The 16,161-nt window shown below is 41.5% G+C and overlaps 2 protein-coding genes across 5 annotated transcripts in view; one reads left to right on the top strand and one right to left on the bottom strand.

Moving 5' to 3' along the window:
- LOC111656300 (CAP-Gly domain-containing linker protein 4) overlaps window positions 1–16,161 on the top strand; it is a 68,067-nt gene that overhangs the window by 33,217 nt on the left and 18,689 nt on the right. For 2 of the 3 annotated variants that reach the window (XM_023407963.2, XM_023407965.2), the window contains 3 exons: window positions 2,704–2,768; window positions 2,891–2,969; window positions 3,308–5,576. In XM_023407963.2, the coding sequence (XP_023263731.1) occupies window positions 2,704–2,768; window positions 2,891–2,969; window positions 3,308–3,674 (511 nt within the window). In that variant the 3' untranslated portion in view covers window positions 3,675–5,576. Of the gene's footprint in view, window positions 1–2,703; window positions 2,769–2,890; window positions 2,970–3,307; window positions 5,577–16,161 lie in introns of those variants that run through there. The other variant, XM_023407967.2, reaches the window with a different exon arrangement.
- Window positions 12,939–16,161, bottom strand: part of alk (ALK receptor tyrosine kinase) — a 328,414-nt gene continuing 325,191 nt past the window's right edge. For both annotated transcript variants that reach the window (XM_087174426.1, XM_023407962.2), the window contains exon 29: window positions 12,939–16,008. In XM_087174426.1, coding sequence (XP_087030552.1) covers window positions 14,908–16,008 — 1,101 coding nt within the window. In that variant the 3' untranslated portion in view covers window positions 12,939–14,907. The remainder of the gene's footprint in view (window positions 16,009–16,161) is intronic.

The raw sequence follows: 16,161 nt of genomic DNA on the forward strand, positions 1-16,161 counted from the left end.
AAACCTGTCATTTGTTTGTGTTTCTGAATTGATTCCTTCTTCAGTGTGTGTGTATATCGTATTGTTGATTCATACAAAAACTGTTCTGCAGTGGGCAATATTGGAGTCCTATTATTATAGAAATGTAAAACAGCCAATAAAATTTCAGTTGGTAGTTTGCCAACTTTCCTTTTTAATCCTTCCCTTCTATTAATCACACTTCTAAAGATTTGGCCCACCATTAGCTGTTGTAATCAAGACTGGTTGTATGTGAAATACAGATGGGTGAAATTTTGAAGGAAAAACTAACAATAAATGTGTAAGTAAACAGCAACACCAACTCCACAGTAGCGATTCTTCTATGGCGGTGTTTCGATGATTGCAGTAGAAAGCCCTGGATAACATCTCACTCCAAAATTTCCCATCAGTGTTCAACTGGATTGAGATCTGGAGACTCAATCGGATATGATTCATTTTCATAGTCATCAAACCAACCAGTGACCCCTGTTTCACTGCTCCACTTTTTCTAGGTTGTTCATGAGGAAGACCAACTCGAGCTGTCGCTTGATAGTTAGATGCTCCTCAACACTAATAGTAAACTGTAAAATCAATGTACTCATAGAGTTAACATCTACAGACTTGTTACCTGTTATAATACAGTCTCTATTTATCTAATACATGCCTCACAGTGATTCATTATAGAAACAACATCATACATTTCACATATACATCAACCAGCAGTGTCCTATTGTGGCAATTTCACTAAATGCCTTTAGCAGTCTTGAGACAAAACTATTACTGTTGAATTAGTAGAATAGCAACATGGGGCCATCTTTTCACATTCCCTTATAAGCATGAGTTGTTCTTTTGGTACCAAATATGTATTTTATGTTTAATTCTAGATTCAGATGAAATGATGATTCATGGTTTCATGGTACCATGAAACTGTGTATTCAACATAACTTTAGCTGTTACTGAAGAGTTAAACTATCTCTTCCACTGCACTCTTCTGTTTGTTTTTGGTCGTGGTGGTACAGAGGTTAGCACTGTCACCTCACAGCAAGATCTGGCTCCAAAGCTGCTGGCCGGGTGGGATCTTTCTGTACCCAGGTTTTCTCCGGGTGCAGTTTAACAGCTTCCACCCACAATCCTAAAACAGGCACGACTCTAAATGGCTCATAGGTGTAAATGTGAGCGTGAGTGGTTATCTCTCTGTGTCAGCCCTGTGATAGACTGGCGACCTGACCAAGGTGTACCCCACTCTTGACCAATGTCAGCTGGGATTGGCTCCAGCCCCCGCGACCCTAAAGGGATAAATTGGTGGAATGATTGAATGAGTTCTGTTTTACGTCTTTTTGCCCTATAGGAACCATTACCTCTCATATTAGCCTGTTGAAGCCTTATTATGTCAGCACGTCACACTGCGCTTACACACTGCACAAAGTGTTGACTCGACAAATGTATCATGCGCCAAGCTGGTTACTTATGTAAACCCCGGGCATCTGGAAAACTTTGCCTGACATACATATTGACAAGCCACTAAGTTATTCACCGTGAGACATTGTTTTGTTTTTACTTCAAACTTTCTACAAATGGATAAAAACTGTTGACATTTTTTATTGGATTATTCATTATTACCACAATGCCTTGAGAAAGATGTAATAACTGAATGAAAGTCATTACAGTTTAAAAAGCAGTTGTCATCATAATGCTTTCATTGTAAATGAGAATGAGGTTGTCCACATTTGAGGGATTGCTGTTTAAATTAACACATTCCACTGTTTGTACTGAGGTATAATTAGTCTCCTCTCCTTCCTTTACCACTTGTGCTTCATCTCAACGCAGAGCCACCACTCAGGGGGAAGTTTTCTCTTCCCATCACTTCAATGCTTTCACTATTTTCCTGCTGTTGCTGTTATTAACCCACTGTTTACATCCTCCATGAGATAAAAGCTGCATTTTGCGAAGTAATCACCTGTTTTTTTCCCCCCATCCCTCATTCACATTCTTTTCCTCTTTTCTTTTTGTCATGATTAACCCTGTGTGCTCGCATGGATTTCCTCTCTAATGGAGAATCTCACATTCTTTCCATCCAGCACAGCAACTTGTTTCTCTTTCTCTTTTCTTCTCCTGTCAGCAGCTATCACAACCCATTAGGAAAACAAACAGCCCTCCACCGCACCCACACCCACATATACACACATACAAACACACACACAGACAGACAGACTTTCTCTACTCCTCCACTGACATCCCTTAGAAAACGAGGCAACACTTTTTTCCTTTACTGCTCATTTCTCAACATTGGCACTCTCCCTCTTAAAGGCTTTCAGAACTATAACGTTATTATAGTCACTTAGTGGCTTACAGACATTGATAAGCAGGACAGATGTTTTGCAAACATAAGACAGTATCTTTTTTTCCTTGCTGCCGTTTTTAGAGACAGGGCTATCATCAGATGAAGCCCAGTCAACTCTCATCTGAACTCTAGATGTTACAGACATGTGGTATTTAATAAATTGTCAATATACTCTAATATATTTTGCTCCACATAAATTCTCTGTGGGTTATATGACTGAGATAAACTGTTAGTGGTCTGGGGTCACTGTCACTGGAGGTTTTACACATTGGGTTGTCTCTTGTTGAAAACTGAATGACGATATTTAAGTGTTTCCAAATGTTCATAGGGTTATACATAGATGTTTTTCTTCTCGTTGCTCACAGGATCCATGGATCGGTCGATTGCCTTTCAGAGCTTTCTTCCTCACGCCTCAGTCATCCTTTCAGTGGTGAGAGTTCTGCCTTCATTGCAAGTGTTTGTATTTGCATTTATTATTCTGTGAGTGCCTGTGAAGTAATTTTTATGCAAAAATCTGTATAAGAATACTTGACTCTTGTGATTGCTGTGTAGGGACAATCCGTCGCAGTTTCAGCACATCATCGGCCATCGCCACCCCAAAGGAGACAAGCAGAAGAAGTCCTGTTACCAGGTGTGTCTCTTTTCTACACAGGCCTCACTTTTCTCCCTCCCTGAGCTTTTCAGCTTTATCCTAATCCCCTGCAGCAGTGGCAGAATCAATACCGATAAGAGGTAGTGGTATTAGTCAGCAAAAGGCTCCTTTTTTAAATAGCCAATGCATGATTGTGGTTATAATGAGAGAGAACAGGGAACTGAAGATCAATCCCTCAAACACAGAGCTCCCATGAATCTCCCACTTACTTTTGATATATTCTCTCACACTGCATACCTTTTCTCATAAATCTTTCTGGCTGTATTTTCCCTGTGCTTCCGTGATTCATCTAAAAAACAAACAAACAAAAAAAAAAGGAGTCGTTCCAACCCTCACCGCCGGCGCTGGAGTACTCTCAGTGGTGGTAGCAGCGGTGCTCCTGGAAACGTTGCAGGGTCCAGCCCCTCGGCCAGCTCTGATGGACAGGTCCGCCTTCACGTGGGCACGCAGGTCCTGCTGAACAGTGCCAATGAGATGGCATTCATCCGTTACCTGGGCACAGCGGACTTTGCGCCGGGCCTTTGGCTGGGCCTGGAGCTACGAAGCCCCAAGGGCAAGAACGACGGCTCTGTTGGTGGCCGCCGCTACTTCACCTGTCGACCCAGCTACGGCGTGCTGGTCCGTCCCAGCCGTGTCACCTACCGCGGCATCAATGGGTCACGCCTGGTTAATGAAAACAGCTGAGGATTGTAGGAAACGGGAGTGGGGAAAATTTGAGATATTTGGATTTTCTGTTTTGTTTTAGTTTTAACTCCTCATTCTTTTTTGGCTTGATTATTAATTTTCCTCTGTACAGTCCTCTATACTCTTCAGAGGTGGTGTGAATTATAATGATAAAACCACTTATTAATAGTTAAACTTTAAACTACTATATTAGTTCTGGGAGAAATGTAGGAGGCAACGAGAAGCACTTTAAAAAAAATTAATGTTCAATTCTTGTTAGAATTTGTCTTGGCAGGATGAGGAGGGAAAGTCTTAATAAGACATAAGACGCTGCACTACTTTTAATCTCATTGCACTGACAAACATCAACATGTTAAATCAGAAGATGATCAAGCAAATGGTATAGATGTGCACACATGAAAAACTATTTCTATACCCAAAGCTAATTTTGATTGCATCGAGTAGAGATTTTATCACATCATTTAGGTGGTAATGTAGCCTCTCTAACCAAAAGTGTCCATGTGTTTGTGACTGTGCGTATGTGCACATGCATGTGTGTATTAATTAAGAGCACTTTGAAAGAAGAGAGATGATTGATTTTTACAGGGTCATCATATGGCTTTGAGATAATTAATGGGAAATGAGTCAAAACTGGGTTTTCAGTTTATGAATCAGTGTGAATTAAACAAGATTTAATTGAAGCTAGACCTCCATCAGAAAAGAACCACATCAACAGGAGTGGTGCCCCAGTATCTGCCACAGACTGTCCATTAACCCTACACAGATAAATGATGGTTATATTGTGATATGGGTTGCAAAAATCCTACCTGTTAGCCCCTGTTAGCTGTGACTACAGCCTTCTTTGTCAGACTGATGACATTGTTGCCGCAGTCTGTAAATAACACGTTGAAGGTTGCTTTGATAATTTTTCAGTTGGGAACACACTTGATGTTTGTAAGCCTGATGACATGACTAGTCTGTGTTGGGTTGAGTATTTAAAACCTTTGTCCTTCTGACTGAAAATCAGACTCATCGAGCCCTAACCATTACATCACATTTTTGCTTTATACAGCCTGAATGTGGTAAAATCTGAAGTTAATTATGTAGTTTGAATTGTGTAGTCTACAAACGCCACTTTTGTTAGGAATTTAAAAGTCCTGCAGTGTGTTCCCAGGTTTGGTATCAGACAGACAAAAGCAGCTTGAAACAGGAAACGTACAATCATACAGAAGTTTTTGGTACAGATTTTGCTATTTGATTATAGCCGTCTGGACAACTCGGCAGAGAACAAGCCATCGATTGTGCAAAACAGGCCCCACTATTCAGAAAAACACTCATGCACCATCCAATTAGGGTGTTCAGGCCACAACAGTTGCTGAGGAATCACCAATGGACTTCTCTCATTGATCTGTCTGGTCAGGCCCCCTGGGATTGAAAAGCAGTGGCGGTCAGAGCCCATGGTTGTCTGTAATATGTGTTACAGAGTGTGTGCGTGCGCGTGTGTGTTAGCGTGCGTGCGTGTTAAAAGTGCGGTCTTTCCCCGTTCCTATTGAAACATTTTACTCATTACTTTCTTCCTTGAAAATAGCTTCTCATTTGCATTAAGGCCATATCTGTGATAACTTCTGTGGCATCTGTTAGTGTTCAACATTTCAAATTTCATTTATAGATATAGTGGTATACTTCTCATCCCCACTGTATTGCAGCATGAGTGATTTCAAATTACACTGATGGTATGAAAGTCTTTTGGCACTGTGTTCATGTGGGTAATAGATTGTTTTTTTTGTTTTTTCTCATGGTATTCCTGATATGTATATTTGAGGTGCGATTGTGTGAGAAGGGGGTTTGGTCTGATGCATTTACATGTTGTGGAGAATAACAGTATTTGTAAAAAGTAAAATAAAAGGTTCTATTCTAGTTTGACCTTATCTTCATGACTGTATTACTCCGTTGGCTCTGTGTCTTTCTCGAAAGCGGTTGTACTTATGAAAATTAGGTTTGCTTGACTTTCCTGGACTGTTCATAAACTGCAGAGGAGAGTTTTTTTCTACAGGGACTGAAAATGAAATGGCGCAAGCACTTGGAAATGGTTACACGTCTGTTCACTTACCATCTGATTCCACTGGGACTCATCTCAGTCAAAGCTGAAAACGCCTGCTGCTTGAGTGGCATTGTTTGCTTACTGCCAGCCTGCGCACACAAATCCAAGTTAGAGTGGGGGAGAAGTAGACTATTATATCATGACCGTGGAATAAATAGATCTTTAAATGGTGTTTAAATATTTTTTCAATGGTTGACCAAGAGATTGATTCAAAGCAAAAATGAAATGAAACATAGTCAATGAAGCACCAAGGACTGTCAGCCTGTATCATAAATGAACAAATATAAAAAGCTCCAGCAGTAATATCACACATAAAAACAAGTTGGAGAAGCAGCAGGCCGTTCATAATGCTGATCATCATAGCATCACTAACCTAAACTAGAATTACTGCCTCGAGGTTGTGTGCCTCCGCCAAAGCACTTAAGTTGCAGGAAATATGGTCACAATCTGTCCTTCCTGAGTTACAGTGCTGAATAATGTCCAGAAGTGTTTCTGCAGAACATTATGATGTCACAGTGAAGTTGACCTTTGACCATTTGGACATAAAATGTCATCATTTTTACCCTGTTAGGCATCTGCGTTAAATTGTATCATAATTAACTTATGAATTTTTGAGTTATGGCCAAAAACATTTTTTGTGAGGTCACATAAACAGTATCACAGTAACCACGGATATACTGGAGCCTCCTTTATGCAACCCAGCATATTTTATTGTTTTATTGTTGCATACCCTATCATTAAAAACCCTTTCATCTCTACTATTCCACCCATATGTCATGGCTAGTTTGATCACAGAGGAGAAGAACTGTTTATCTCACACTACAACCAACATGTCTGCTGTGGAGGAAGCAGGGCTTGTGGACTGAGTAGATGGACTGCCCATATCTGGCAGAGTCTAAATAGTCTAACTCTAAATAACTCTTCCAAAAGCCTACAACAACGTGAGGTCACCATGACCTTGACCAGTGGATTTCAAGTCGTGCTAGAATATAATATAATTTTGTAATATAATAATACAAAATTAATTTAGTACATTTGTGCATAATTAGTTAGAATTAGAATGAAAACCTGTATCCTTACTTCTATTGCAATTCAAAACAACAACTCTACCATAAATTCTACCTTTTACAAAGTTTTTGTTGAATTCAGATATGTTTATTACTGGAATTATAGTTAAATAATTATATTTGTTGTACTGGACTACATTATATTGAAGTTTTTCATAATTTTTTATCCTCCCACTTACAAGAAAGGGCTGAAAATTAGAAACACCTGAAAATAATGCAGTCCTGCACAACACCACAACCACCTTAATGCTAAAACATAATTAAATTAACTACTCTTCTTCTTCTTTTTGCATTTACATTACATTTGCTCATTTGTCAGATGCTTTCATCCAAAGCGTCTGACAAGTTAGGGACAAGGAGACCTTGTGTAAGTACTAAGCAGTAAATCTCTTCAATAAGTGCAAGGACATCAGGTAGAGTGTATTGAAAAGGAATAGTAAGTGCTAGTGAGGCATGTTGGGGTGTTAGGAGAGGAGGTGCTTTCAGAATAGATGAGTCTTCAAGAGATTCTTGATTCCCTTGCTCTGATAGCATTCAGTAGCTTGTTCCACCATCGGGGAACCACAGATGAGAACAGTCTTGACTGTGATTGTCTTGTGTGCAGGGACGACAATGCCAGACAACATCCCTCTGAGGAACACAGTGGCTAAGAAGGAGCATAAGCCTGTATGATTGAGTTCAAGTAGATGGTGCAGATTCAGGGGTAGCCAGTGTAGGTCCTGTGCCTTTTTAGGCTGATCAAAGACCAGACAGGCAGCTGCATTCTGGTCCATCTGTAAGGGTTTCACTGGGTGTGAAGAGGGGCCCACCAAGGGCATTGCAGTAGTCGAGGCGAGAGATAACCACGGCCTGGATCAAGAGTTGGGTGGCGTACTGACTCTGGTAAGGCCTGATATTCCTTATGCTGTGTACAGCAAAGCGCCACGACCGACAAACCGATGCAACATGGTCAGAGAAGGAGGGCTGGTCATCAAACATGATGGATACTCCTGGATGGAGTAAGAGATGAAGAAGTGATTTTGATATTGATATCATGATGGAGAGACTGATTGGCTGGGATGACTGGGAGTTCAGTCTTAGAGAGGTTTAGTTGAGGGTGTTGTTCCTTCATCCATGTTGATATGTTAGAGAGACAAGCTGAGATCCACACAAACACCAGGGGTCATTTGGCAGGAATGACAGGTATAGTTGTGTGTTGTCTGCATAGCGGTGATATGAGAAACCATGTGAGCAGATAATTGGATCCAAAGAGGTGTTGAATATTGCAAAGAGAAGGGCCCCCAGCACTGATCCTTGCGGCACCCCTGTGGGAAGGGAATGGGATAAGAATGTTTGTCCTCGCCATGACTCATTGAAGAAGTAACCAAGTGAGATAGGATTTAAAGCATTTTGCCCAAGATGCTCATGTTGCAGGATGATAACAGGATGTGGTGGTTCACTGTGTAAAAGGCTGATGACAGGTCCAGCATGTTCAGACCGAGGACTGAGCTGCAGCTCTAGCTGCCCTCAGTGCTTCAGTCACAGACAACAGAGCTGTTTCAGTAGAGTGGCTACTCTCGAAGCCTGACTGATTTGAATGAAGGAGGTCATTTCGTGAGAGGAATTCTGGGACCTTGAAAACTATCCTTTCGATACACTTAGATAAGAATGGAGGTAATGAGACCAATCAATAGTTCTCCATTTGAGCGGGGTCAAGTGATGGCTTTTTAAGCAGAAAAGTCACCAGAGTTTGTTTGAATATGGTTAGAAATTTTCCCAATGTCAGTGAAGCATTTCTGTGATGACTGGCACAATGGTGGTAGATTGGACTTGGAGGAGATGGTTTGTGGAAATTGGGTCCAGCACATGTAGTAGGTCAGAAGGTCTGGCACATCATTCAGAGAGGTGAATGAGAGAGGTGATGCATCCTTGACTTGGGGAGACAGGTATGGATACTTTTTGGAGCCTTGTGAGGGAGGAGGTGAGTTATTGACCGGAAGATGCAGATATGGAAATCAGAGCAGAGAAGGATGACTATATGATTAGCTTGTGGTCCTCAGAGAGAGGGCCGACCATGGAGAGTGATGTGCCCTTAACGTGGGGAGACTGGTCGTCTCTGAGAGGTTCAGAGAACTGGCAACTGATGGCTGCCACCTTTTCAGTAAAGGAGGCAAAAAAAATATCAGCTGAGAGGTTTATGTCTGGTGGTGGAAGATTCAGTAATGTTTTGAAGATGGAAAATAGTTTCTGAGTAGTTTTTGAGTGGTACAGCTGATCTTATTGTAAAAAGGACTTTTGGCAGCTCTGATGTTTTTTTTTGTTTTTTTTTTTCAAACTTGGAAATAGCTTTTGAAATAATGACACACCAGTGACAGCCCTGTATCTTGTAATGAAATGGTTTGTTATCAGTGGTGTAAAATGAGATGAAGGTAAAACCTGAAACAAAGCTCAGACATACTGTATCATAGTGTGTTGTGCTTAGTTGCACCATCAGCACTTTGCAGAGCCCATCCCTGATGTGAGACAAATGATCTTCATAAGACCACGAAGTCAGACTCCAGTCTGCTTTCTAACATGATGGAAAGCAGCACTGGCACAGCTGGCACCCAAGGAATACGATTTGCTATCACTAGCAAATACATACTGGCAGCTGCACAAGCCCCTACGTTTGTCGACATGTTTATAATACAGGGATAATCCTGCTGGGGTCTCCATTCACTCTGTCAGGGCTTATTTGAAATAATGACCAGCTCACTGTACATAATCCTGCTTATTGCACATATACTGTGAGCTGTAGTGACAACATATTGATTTAAAATTATTTTTCATTAGAAAACTTCTTCCACTTCCAAAAGCTAGTATCTAAAAAGATACTGTATGTTAGATGCTTGCAGCCTCTGGTCCAGGTTGTTCTCTCTTTGGCCAGTGAGTCCTCTTCTCCTCCTCATCTTTAGCAAACTGCACTGCGTGTTTGGTAGATTAATGCTGCTTCAGACTTAATTTCTGGAGAACAGCAGCCTCCTCCTTTCAAATATATACAAATAATTGTCCACTTTTCTTTAAACTGTCTGTCCAAGGTGTCCTGGCAGCATGAGCCACATGACTGCAATGATTTGATCCCAGCTGGAACTTTTTCCCTTTCCCTCTCTGTCTCTATGTTTCCTGTCATTCTCTGTATTGTTGACTGTCAAATAAAGGAAACAAATTAACTGTCCGCCTTTCATGCCAGCCTTTCTTTTAAAGAGGCATGTTGGTGTCAGGTTTGCTGCAGTAAATCAGAGAGCTACTGGTCTTAGCTTAGCTGTATTATGTCGCTCAATTTGTCACAGCTTGCCATACAAAGTGGTGAGCAGCATGAGTGTCCTAAAGTTGCTCAAATAAATATGATTTTCACATGAATACTGCTTGTCTCCACAGAAACTAGCCCCTGGATTAATGGTCTACGAATCTTCTTAAACATGCATTGTTTTGTCAGAGCCTGCATTTTCCAAATCGCATGGTGCAATGCAAAGTTATGACCCATAGTCAGAACAGACAGGTTGAAAAATGCTGGAATTTTTTTACTTTTAATTGTGAAAAAAGCCAGCTTTTATATTCTGATTTTTGGATCCTGATCAGAAATTAAATGATTAGTGTAAAATAAAAGATTGGGCAAAAATTAAAAATGTATTTGTGGGTCATTTGTAACTAACTTCTAAACGTGTAGGAGGGCCTAATTGTCTCTTGGAATGTATTTGGCCCCCAGGCTGGTTCAAAACCCCTGCTCATATCTAATTATCACAAATTTGGTCTTAATGAATAAATTAAAAGCAGGCTATTGGATAATATATCTACTTTCTGTGGTCTTGTGCTTGCAGAACCAAGTGATATCATATTTTTGAAGTTATTGACCAGACTTGCATGTGTTGTGTCAGTTTCTGCGGAAACCTCGTCTTCCTGTTGCCACCTGGAGAGTTTGTATCCAGGACGTGTTGTAGCTGTTTTGTTACTTTAAACACGAGAATGTAAAAATGGTTGAGTTTTGCTTCTCTGATGATTTGCTTGCTGTTGCGTTAAAGAACAATAACCTTACTATTTGGTATGGTAGTGGTATGGTAAACTAGCACAAATTCAACAGCTAACAGAACAGAGTTAGATTTGCCACAGCTGTGCTTCCAGATTTTGGTGTGATGGCTCTTGTAGGGGCTTAGAGCAGCCAGTGAAAATGGACTGAATCTGTTATCTGGAAACATAATTCTTGGATTGTAACACTGGTGCTAAGGTCAGACTGAATGTCAGTGAGGACCAGACCGGCATCTTTAAAAGCGCTGTTTGGATTTCTCATGAATATCTATAGAGACTTCTGCTCCTCTGGACCTTTTGTTCCCCCATTTTTCAGCTCCCTATACTCTCTTAAAGAAGTCAGTCTCATTGAACCATGGCACTGCTTTTGTATTTGTAAAGTGAATGGATCACAATGACACAAAGTGAATTTAATATGTTTTCTTTTATCCTGTTTGTTTATTCTGTCAGTTACTTAAGTTGGATGTCTTTTTTTCTAATACACAGTGGTTTTTCTTATCTTCTTATTCCTGTAAGGGCCAATAGGGTCAAGGGTAGTAAAATATACTATTAAAAAGGAAATCTAAGGCTCCTCAGCAGTAAAGAAAACCTGCAGTGGCACTTGGCAGAGGAGCAAAAAGAGTTTAAAAGATGTTTCATTCTTTCATGTGCAGCTCGCTAAAACATGGATGCAGATGTTGAGTAGAGGTGGAAGCAATATATATTAAAACCAAATTTCAGAGTCTTAACTCTGGAAGACCTGGTCACAGTGAGGCAAGCTGGGTCTCTTCATATGAAAAATTTAAAAAGGCTACAGTGAGTAAATGTGTTGTAGCCTGTTGTGTTTGCTAACGCAGCACACTGCTCCTGTAAGAGCTGGATGGGTGTGAGGAATGAGGCCAATAGTGTGTAAAATCAGGAGGAATACAAACATCCTGAGTCAGTTCAATCTGGGAAAAAACACCTAAACCTCCAGTTTAACATCAGTACAGAGCACCATATTTGTATCTGTATGATATTAGATCTGTACATTAGCACTTTAACGTGCGTGGAATACTTGAAATTACAGTATGACTATTGTAACTCACAAAAGTAATTACATTTATATGAAATAATATCTGGTAGCTCACTGTGATGTCACCTTACTAACTCTCCCTGTAGGAGCACTGAACAGTGTTTGACATGATGAACTAAGTGTCTGTGTCTGAAATGGAATCTGCAGAATTAGTTTATTCATCAGGAGGCACTACGTTTGTTTTCCTCCTCTAAGAACCCAATTGTTTTTACGTCAGGGATGAGTAATCCAACCAAAACAGAAGACACAGTAGTAATCCAGGTCATTAAGAGTGGGTCAAATTTCCTTTTCATGCAGTCCTGCCCAATAGTAAAACACATTTCCTGCCTCATTTGTAACGTTGCCATATTTGCGACAAATACTGTCTATGACACATTTGCCCTTAGTAATTTTTTTTTTTGAATTTGCCAGATAGCACACTCGGTGTGAATGAGCCAATTTGAAGATGTCAGGGAGGCTGAGAGGCTCAGATCGTTGTTTCCCATCAGCTGTCTGCTCACGTAAACAGGATTTTGTGTGGAGGCTGATGGATCTCAATGATAAAGCAAAACTTGAAGCGAAACTGATGTGATGTGATGTCACGTTAAACTGTGATGTTCTACTCAACATAAAATGGGGTTCATGATACTAGTGGGTTAAATAGTTGGATCACAGAAGACTCGTTGTTTTTAATTAGCCTCACCTCTCCAGTCCATTACTGGCAGCTTTTACCACTTTGTGTCAACAATCGTTTAAGCTGCCAGTAACGTTTAAAGTCACTGACATCAAACTAGTAGGCTACAATAATACAGACACGGCAAATAAAGATTTTATCACATATTTAACACACCTATTTCTGTGCATGAACATTACGTTAGTGTTAAGATAAACAACAGCACTTATGTCAGCAGTTAAGTGATGTTACACAAAACAAGCTGACTGTTTTTAAAAAAATATAATCGCCAGAACGTCACTGTCCTATTTCAGTTAATCCCATTAACTTGGCCCCAATATCAAAGAGAGCTGCAGACAGACAAATGCAAAACAGTTATTATATAGTAATTTATTAATTTTGGCGAATATCTTCTGAAGGGCAATTTACAGCTTTTACCAGAGCCATAGTACAATACTTTATAATTACAACATTTACAGGTGCAGTTCAGTTTTTCTTTTTACATCAAACGATGGAGGTGGGCTGTGAGGGAACACAGAATCAATGCTTTTAACACAGGTACTGGAGACAAAGCAAAATACTTCTCATTAGCCAATATTTAACTTGCTCATTGACTTGTCCTACAGGACTGCATTTGTCTTAATCAGTCAGAGTGTCATGAAACATGCACGACAGCTCATCATCAGACGGACTGACCGTTTGCCAAATACAGTCAAGCGAAATCATCAAAAAAGTGACGCATGTTGTCGTCATTCACCTAAATATCAACACCGCCTCACTCATGGTGTTATTTGATAGATATACTGTATGTAACTGTCCTTAAACTAAAAGAAGCAGACATTAAACACAGACGGGTGTTAACACTATGTGTGTGAGGATGAGACTGGTTCTGGGTTTAATTCACATGTGGAACAAAATCAGTTTGTATTCAAACTTTTCTCTCAGACTCATTTGTATTCCACAACACTCATCCTATAATAGAAAAGATAAAATATGCAAATGTAAGAATGTAGAGTGCTTCGAGATAGCAATTTGAAGGTTAAGATTGATTCAGCAATATCGACTGTTTCTATATCCAGACAAAAAAAGGGAAATAATTTTTTTAAATAAGAAATGAATTATTAAAAGGTTACTGAAAAAGCCATCAGTAAAGAAAAGCCTGAGCCTCACTGTCTCAAAGCACTCCTACAACAGAATGGAGCTGTGAACAAAAGGAAAGTCCACAGCGCGGTGCAACGACTTATTACAAATCTTCAACAACAAAAGCTGAACTGTAAAATGTTGCTGAGGGTGGCCAGTGTTTAATCCACTCAAGTTTTTTTGCAACTAAAATCTCCCACATCTGCTGCAGTGCTCTATTTATCCATCCACTCCACCTTAAAGGCCACCTTAAGGGACCCAGCTGATTTCCTGTGTGGGTGTAGTTTTCATTTTTGGGATAGTTTAAAATTCTTTTTGTTACGTGTTACTAAAAATAAATTCCTGCAACTTAAAAAACCTAAAGTGAAAACCAGTTGATGTAAATGAGTTTGAGTTCATTAATAATTTATAGAGCCACTTCCAAATAAATAAACAAATGAATAAATAAACAAGCAGGCAAGCAAACATCAACAAACACATTTTTCCCAGTATTTTTTTAGTAGAAACGTCTCTGGTAATCCAGTGTCCAATTCAGTGATATTCTTGAAAAATAGTCTGATACAAGTTATTTACCACGCTGTTGTTTTCCAAAAGGATGTGGAGAGGGAACAGTGTGAGGGTTCTGCAGTAGAACTGACACATGTGGCTGGCAGCTGTAGACAATGTCACAGTTGCTAAAGTTAAACTGGTCACTAAAGTTTGTGACGCAAAGTTTTAAGTCTGGCAAAATATAGAGATTTGAATCCTCCTGATAGTCCATTCTCTAGACAAGAGACACCCTCAGCTGTTGATGAACACTTGTCACTCCTGGTCAGTACCGTTCGTCTTCCGTTGTCATAAACTCTTCATTTGATTCTCAGTATTCCCACTCAGTCATGATCCCTCCAGCGTTGAAAAAATACATTTTTAAACTCTTAAAACTATCATTTACTCTACATTTTGCCTCCCAAAGGTTTTTATTTGTCTGATGTGCTTTGCCAACCCTCCAAGGTTCTCGTAAGAAAAGCCTGATGGACTCATCCAGCTCTGTCAGCAAGATGGTTTCTGTCTGAACTGGAGGAAGAAACCAAAAGGGTGGGGTGGTAGGGGTGGTTTAAAACAATCTCTGTCCTGACACAGTGTTTCCTGCTGTGGGTCCTGGACTTACACTCTCCAAAGACAGGGCCTGGAAAAAAAGACCAGCAGTACAGACATTTGGGCTAAAGCACAGTGGCGTTGTGGCCCTCCATCCTGGGCAGCCGGGGGTCCTGCACTGTCCCCATGGTGACAAGCAGTGGACGGCTGTCCTCGGACATACCCGACCGACCCAGGGACACAGATGTGGGAATAGAGGTCCCCCTCTGGTGAGCTGCTGAAGGGGGCATGGAGGTGCCCTGTTGAGAGGGAGGAGGTGGAGGAGGGGGGTTGGGGATGCCGTGGGTAGCCTCCAGCTGTAGACCCTGCTCCTGGTAGCCATAGCCGATGTTCCCACAGGGGAATCTTCTCAGTCTGTAGAGGGGAACTGGGGGCAAAGCGGCTGAATCTAAAAGCAGAGGTGATTGGGCAGCAGGGGGCGGTGGTGGGGGTAACAGAGGTCTACACAGACCCTGCTGTTGCTGCTGATGGTGCAGCAGCTGGAGTTGGTGTTGCTGCTGGAGCTGATGCTGGAACTGCTTGTGCTGGTGCTGGAGACCCAGTGCCCCTGCCACCTCAGCCACCGTCCGGCCCACATGCTCCTGTCCCTCACCTGGCACCCTGCCACTGCTGCCTCCTGCTCCCCCCACCCCTCCCTGCCTCTGCTGCTGCTGCTGCTGCTTCCTCTGCTGCTGCTGCAGGAACCATGAGCCATACGTGGGGTTCCAGAGACTGGTGCTCTTCCCGTTGTGGCCCTCCTTCTCTGGTGCATGGCCCTGAGTGAACGCCAGGTTGATGTGGCCCCCTTCAGGGCTGGGCTGGGTTATGACATGAGGTCCCTTGGCAGTGAGTGTAGACGTGGCTGTGGAGGTGACTGTGTTAGTGGTTGTCATGGTGATGGAGGTCTGCGTGTGAGGCTGCTGGTGCTGGTGGAGGTATGGCTGGCTGGCTGACGTCTGTGCTTTGGCCTCTGACGCTGTGCTAGTGACGACAGTGTGTTGCCCACCTCTCTGGTTCTCCTCTGTGGGATAGGAGGGTGGCGGCTGTGGAGCCTCCCCGTCAGGCACCTGGGCGTTTACCAACACGGTTGGAGCAGAGGGATCATCAGGGCGCACGGGTACACGTTCCTCCTCCTCAGGGACAGGTCCATACTCTATAGGCAGGGGCATGGTCACCACATCAGGGTCCTAAAGAGGGTAAACCATCAAGATCAGAGCTGTGAGGTCAGAGTTGTATGTTTTAACGTTGCCATTCACGTCATTCAATATAAATCATGATGTGAAAGAGCCATAATCAATTTTTCTTCTTACATCATTTTCAATAAGATGCAAGTTTGTGGT

This window comes from Seriola lalandi, unplaced genomic scaffold, assembly GCF_002814215.2.
Source record: "Seriola lalandi dorsalis isolate HSWRI2012SDOR001 ecotype SW California unplaced genomic scaffold, Sedor1 jcf7180002054352, whole genome shotgun sequence".
Lineage (NCBI taxonomy): Eukaryota > Metazoa > Chordata > Actinopteri > Carangiformes > Carangidae > Seriola > Seriola lalandi.